The sequence below is a fragment of the Propithecus coquereli genome, unplaced genomic scaffold (assembly GCF_000956105.1).
Source record: "Propithecus coquereli isolate 6110/MARCELLA unplaced genomic scaffold, Pcoq_1.0 Scaffold720, whole genome shotgun sequence".
NCBI classification, from domain to species: Eukaryota; Metazoa; Chordata; class Mammalia; order Primates; family Indriidae; genus Propithecus; species Propithecus coquereli.
The window spans coordinates 465,417-471,472 of NW_012153286.1; the positions used below are offsets into that span (position 1 = coordinate 465,417).

The window sequence follows — 6,056 nt, forward strand, 5'->3', positions numbered from 1 at the left end:
CCCCGCCCGCCGTCTCAGAAGCGAGTTCCCCTGACGCGACCGTGACTCAGTCTTCCCCTCGTTACGAATATTTTACCGTTGACTTCACTGAAAATAAAGAAGGCAGACTCGCCATGTATGTTTTTTTCTGTTTTTGTTGTTTTTTTTTTTTCTGTTTTTGTTGTTTTTTTTTTTTGCCAAGTGTGTTAATGTAAACATTGAGCAGATATTTATGAGCTCCTGCGATGTGCCCTACTCTTTTTTAGTGGAGAAAGACATATTTTAAAAAACATTGCAATCACCATAAATAAGAGAAGCGCTCAGAAGGAAATGAACTTCCATGCTCGCTATGCCTACGGAACCCTTTAACCTGGGAAGATCGACGGATACATCGCCCCGCCCCAACCACCCCCATCCCAGTCAATGGCATCTTCACTGTTAAGAAAGCCTTGGCGTGATTCCAAACTTCCCCCTCTCAAAGTTCACAGATCCAAAATTCATGTACAGTTCACATAAACGCTACCTTCACAATGCATCCAGTTATTTTTCAGCCTGTCCAGTAGTACCGTCATAGCCTAAGCCACTAACATTTCTCACCCCCCCCCCCCCAGTTAACCGGTCACCCTGCTTCTACCCTTGTCCTCGTAAGGTTTGTTCTCTCTACGGTAGTCAGAAAGATCAGTTTCAAAGTTAATTTCAAAGTTAAGTCCCTCTTCTACTCAGGGCCCTACTATGGCTCCCTATTGCCCTCAGTGTAGAAGGCAAAGTCCCTTTACTGAAATGTAACCTCAGTCAGACTTTCCATAACCAACCGCTTTTAAAATTGTAACCTGATGCACACTGCCCCTTACCCTGCTTACTTTTCTTTTTGTGTACAGCACTTATTTTTACCTTCTAACATACTGTATAAGTTACTCATAATTATTGCTTATCGTCCTTCTTCCAGTTCTTTGTATTTTTCACTGCTATGCACCCAGTGGCTAGGACAATGTCTGTCTAGAAGAAATGGGTAGTTGTGTGGCCCTAGGAAAGCCATTTAACCTCTCTGCACCTCAGTTGCTTTATCTGTACTCACTTTTCAGTGTTGTCATAGTGTGTGTGAAGCACCTAGCAGAGAATTTATCACCCTGTGCTGTAACTGTATACTTTTCTGTCTCCCCACATTGGATTGTGACTCTCAGGGGGCAGGAACTGGGTTTTATTCATTTCTAAGGCACAGAAGTATAGCATAGTGGTTAGGAGCATTACTTCTGGAGTCAGATGTACATGGCTTTGAATGCTACCACTTACAAACTGCATAACGATGGACAAGTTGCCTAACCTCTCCATGTTCAGTTTCATTGCCCATAAAATGAACAATACCAACTGTATTAGAACTTAGAACGGTTCCTGGCATATAGTAAGTAGCAGTTATCATCTCTGCATCCTGGTGCCCTCAGAGAAGAGGTCTTAGCAAATGTTTATCAAAGGGAATTCTTCCTGTTCGTTTCCAAGCTGGACAACAATTCACCAATTGCTCCCTAACACATTCTTATTTGTGCAGAACTGGACTCAGTGATAACATTTCTTATAGAAACCCTGGTCAATTTTCTTCTCATTAGCTCCTACACTTTGAGGCCCTTGGGGTGGGGGGATCTTCACTCCCCCTTATATACATTAATGTTAGTAGGGCCTCTGTGTGAGCTTAGCATGGCTACATTTTTATGTAAAGACATATATCCTGTACCTGGACAAAATGTAAACAACCTTAAAATGCAGCAGGTAACAACACCACAAAACAAATAAATAAATGCCAGGTGGTTATGAGTGCTATCAAGAAAAGAGAAGCCAAGAGGGATATCAGTAGTGCCCATGGGGGTAAAGCACTTACAATGTAAATGTTTTCATATTGGAAACTCATTGAGCAGGCAAGATTTGAGCCAAGACACAAACAAGTTGTGGGAGTGGAACCATGTGGACATCCGGAGGAAAGGTGTTTCAGGTAGAGTAAATAGCGAGTGTTAGGGTCTAGGGTCATGAGTGTGCTTGATGTTTTAAGGAAAAACAAGGCAGCCAGTGTAGCCAAAGTGAAATGAGACCACAGAGATCAGGGGAAAGGGTATGCAGACCATGTGGGATGCTCTAGGCCATGGTAAACATATGATTTTACTGTGAAGGAGGTTAGAAATTATTGGAGGATTCTGAGCAGAGGAGTCACATGACTCACTTTATAGTTTTAAAAAAGTCACTCTGTGGCATCTGTGTGAGGAGCGAGGGTAGAAGGAGAGAGACTAATAGGATACTGGTTACTCTCTTGCTTGTGCAAGTGGATTCCAGAATCTTCAACAACATCCAGAACTTTTCTTGCCACTACCACTAAGGAAGAGGGTTGGAGTAGGTTAGGACTATGAGCAAAAATTAAAGCTTCTCTTCACCTTGATCTCTCCGTCCTCTTCTTTTCCTAAAAGGTTCTGATTAAAGTAGACATCTCATGTCCCTACTGCTCTCAGAGGTGAATGGGTTAAGCATTAGCTCAGCCTCCCTTTCCCTACTTGGGTTCTTCCCGTGGCTGCCTCCCACTGCCAAAAAGGAAGCAATCCTGTCAGTTACTGCTTTAGTGCTAATGTTGCTGTCACAGTCAGCAGTAAAGTTCTTTAAAATGCTCTGCAAAAAAATTGGGACTTTTTATTAAATCAAAGAAAATAGACCTTTTTTCTCCTGGGAGCCAAAGATATTTTAGAGAAGAATTAATCTTTCACTTCTCTAGTTGGACATTTTTATAACAATAAGAGTCATGAAAATAAAGTTCTCCACCTGCTTCTTTCTGTGCCTATTGCGATTCAGCTTTAGTGCCACCAGAAGATACTACCTGGGTGCAGTGGAACTGTCCTGGGACTATATGAATCATGACCTGCTCGGTGAGCTACACATGGACACAAGGTAAAGGCATGTTCTATAGGGTCTGATCATGGGCCAAGATTGTGGGGATGTGACTGGTTGGCAGAAGGTACAGACATCAGGTTAGATGGCTGCGATGCTAGTTGAACCCAGAAGAAACATTTCCAGGTAAGGCATACATGCATCTGAGCTATTGGCACAAATGCTAATTGCCAAGTCTTCTCGTAGATCTGACCTATTAGTCGATTTTTTGTTCTGTTTTGTCCACTGCTTCTCTTTGTCACATGCTGTCACTCTGGAATCTAGAGAGTAAGGTACAGGGAGGATGAAGGGGCAAGGGGCATAAGAGAGAAAACAAAACTTCCCTCCGCCTACCCAAGCTTCTATAGAGAGAATCAGGACAATGAGATCCAGTCAATATTAAAAACAAGTTTAGTTTCTAGTTCTCTTGTGTATACATGTGGTGCGTTTTTGATAGCTTTGCCTACTTTTGGTATAAGGGTAAAATTAGCCATGAGTTCAGAAGATTTTCATCTTTTGGGAGTTCTGGTACATTTGGGGAGAGTACATTATTAAATAACCTTTTCAATATTATCTGTGTTCATCAGTTTATTGACATTTTTCTGCCTGTTCTTCAGTCAATTTTGGTTATATATATTTTCATACAAAGCAATCTATATCGCTGCATTTGATAGTGTACTGGTATCAACTTACATAATAGCCGCTTGTTAAACTTTTCTGTGTCTGTAGTTATATCTCCTTTTTCATTCCTTATGTTGCATATGTTCTCTTTTTCTCTCTCTTATTTTTTACTCTCTTTTAAAAATAATATTTCCAAGAGGTTTCTTGATTTTATTGGTCTTGTCAAGAACCATCTTTTGGTTCAATGTATCAATCCTTTTTTTTCTCTTTCTTTTGCATCAGTTTCTGCTTTTACTTTCATTAATTCATGCCTTCTTTCTAATTTCCTTTGGTTCATTTTTTTGTTCAGTTTTTGCTTATTGAGTTGAATGCTGAAATCATTTATGTTAAATTTTGTTTTGTCTTCTTTAAACGTGTATTATAAATACTCAAACACATGTAAATATTAAATGTGACTCTATAGCCTTTTTTGTTCTTTCTGTTTGGCTCCCCACCCTCCTTCCACATAACCCCAGTATGATAATATATATTCATGCAAATAAAGGTTTTCTTGGTCATTATTTATTTTTAAAAAATTGGAATAGTATAGACACATTTCTCACTCATTAGCACCTAGTAAAACTCTCTCCAAGTCAATTGGCTTTAATTCATTCTTTTTATTGGCTGTATAAGATTCCGTGCTATAGCTGCACCATGTTTTTAGTCAATGCATTCATCTTATTCCAGTTTTTTGGCCACTGTATTGTATGTCATTACATACTGGTGCTTTTATTTCTCGTAGAACAGATTCTCAGGAGCACTATTACTGGGACAAAGGGAATATATCCTTTTTCATTTTAATTTCCAAAAAGGACAGAACTTTTCAAACATTTCTACAATCAACGTATGGTCGTGCCCTTCTCTCTGCATTCACATCAGTGATAAGTTTTATCTTTATTTTTAAATTTGCCAATTTTATAGGTATAGAGTGTTATTGTATCATTACTTTAATTGTGTTCTTTTTATTTCTAATGAGGTCGAGCATCTTTTTAAATGCCTGTTGGCTACTGGATTTATTTTGGGGGATTTGACTATTCATATGCTTTGCCCATTCTTCTTTGGGCTCTTTCATTTTTAAAAAAGTTTATTACAAGTATTAAGACTTTGTTGTGTGTATTGCAATTTTCCCCAAGATCTATTGTCTATTGACTTTGTTTATAAATTTTGCCAAAATGTTTTTAATTTTTATAGTCAAATATATCTTTTCTTTCATATCTTCAGAGTAGCTGGAGTTGGTTAAAATGCCTCCCACACCTCAAAGCTGTACATGTATTCTCTCAGATTTTCTTGCAAGGTTTTTACTGTTCTGCTTTTTACATTTACGGCTTCAATTCATCTTATAATTATTTTTTGTATATGGTATGAGACAGGGATCTGTCTAGTTTTATTTCCATCTAAATCAATAGCCTATTGTGATAGCACCATTTATCAAATAATACATCTTTTGCCCCTGATTTGAATCAACACATTCATCATATAAAATTTTCGTATATATTAGTATATATTTCTGGATTCACTATGCTGTTTTATTGATCTACTATTATCTTGATATGCCAATACCATATTGATTCGATTACAGTGGGCCTATAATACCTTCTGTTGTCTAGTAAATGAAAGCAATCCTCACTATTCTTTCAGTACCTTTCTTAGCTATTCTTAGGCATTTTATTCTTCCAATTAAAAAGAGCCAAGCCCTGTTGTGATTCTAATTGAAATTTCATTAAACTTACATATATTAATTTTATAAGTATAATATATGTAAGTGGTTTTATTATTATATTTATCCCTGTGCATTTTGTAAGTGTTGCTATTGTTAATAAAATAGTTTTCTCCTATTTCCATCTCTAAGTGCTTAGTACCAGAATAGAGAAAAGCTATTGCTTTGCATATATTCATGTTATTAATTCTAGTAAGTTTACCCTAGAATCTCTATGGGTATTAAAACATATCATTAGCCATATGACAGACATTTTAGTTCTTTTCCAATATTTATAGCCAGTTATTTCATTTTCTTATCTTATCAAATTTATCGGAAAACCTGAGACAATAAAAGTGAGCATTCCTTCTATTCCATGATTTTACTTCAGATTGTTGCTTCTATTCCCATTTGCCATAAAATTTTTATTATAAATGACTTTTCAGCATCCAGCATTATCTCATTTGTCTTCTTTAATATGTTGATGAACAAATAGATTATGTTAATAGAGTTCCTGACACTGAATACACTTACATTCTTGGAGTGAAATCTACTGTTCATATAATTTGATTATTGCTGAGTTCTATGTGCTAATATTTCTTTAGAGTCTGTGTGCCTTTATATGTGACATTGATCTACAGCTTCATTTTTCACTATTATTAGGTTTTTTTTTGTTTTTTTTTGTTTTTTTATTTCAGCATATTATGGGGGTACAGATATTTATGTTACTTATGTTGCCCTTGCCCCCCCCCAAGTCCGAGTTTCAAATATGTCCATCCTTCGGGTGGTGCGCATTGCACTCTTTGTGTATGAAAATACCCGT

At 37.2% G+C, this 6,056-nt stretch overlaps 1 protein-coding gene across 1 annotated transcript in view; it reads left to right on the plus strand.

Moving 5' to 3' along the window:
- The first annotated feature begins 2,542 nt into the window (after positions 1-2,542).
- F8 (coagulation factor VIII, procoagulant component) overlaps positions 2,543-6,056 on the plus strand; it is a 184,996-nt gene continuing 181,482 nt past the window's right edge. The window contains exon 1 of the mRNA XM_012661588.1: positions 2,543-2,898. Within this exon, the coding sequence (XP_012517042.1) occupies positions 2,753-2,898 (146 nt within the window). The 5' untranslated portion in view covers positions 2,543-2,752. The remainder of the gene's footprint in view (positions 2,899-6,056) is intronic.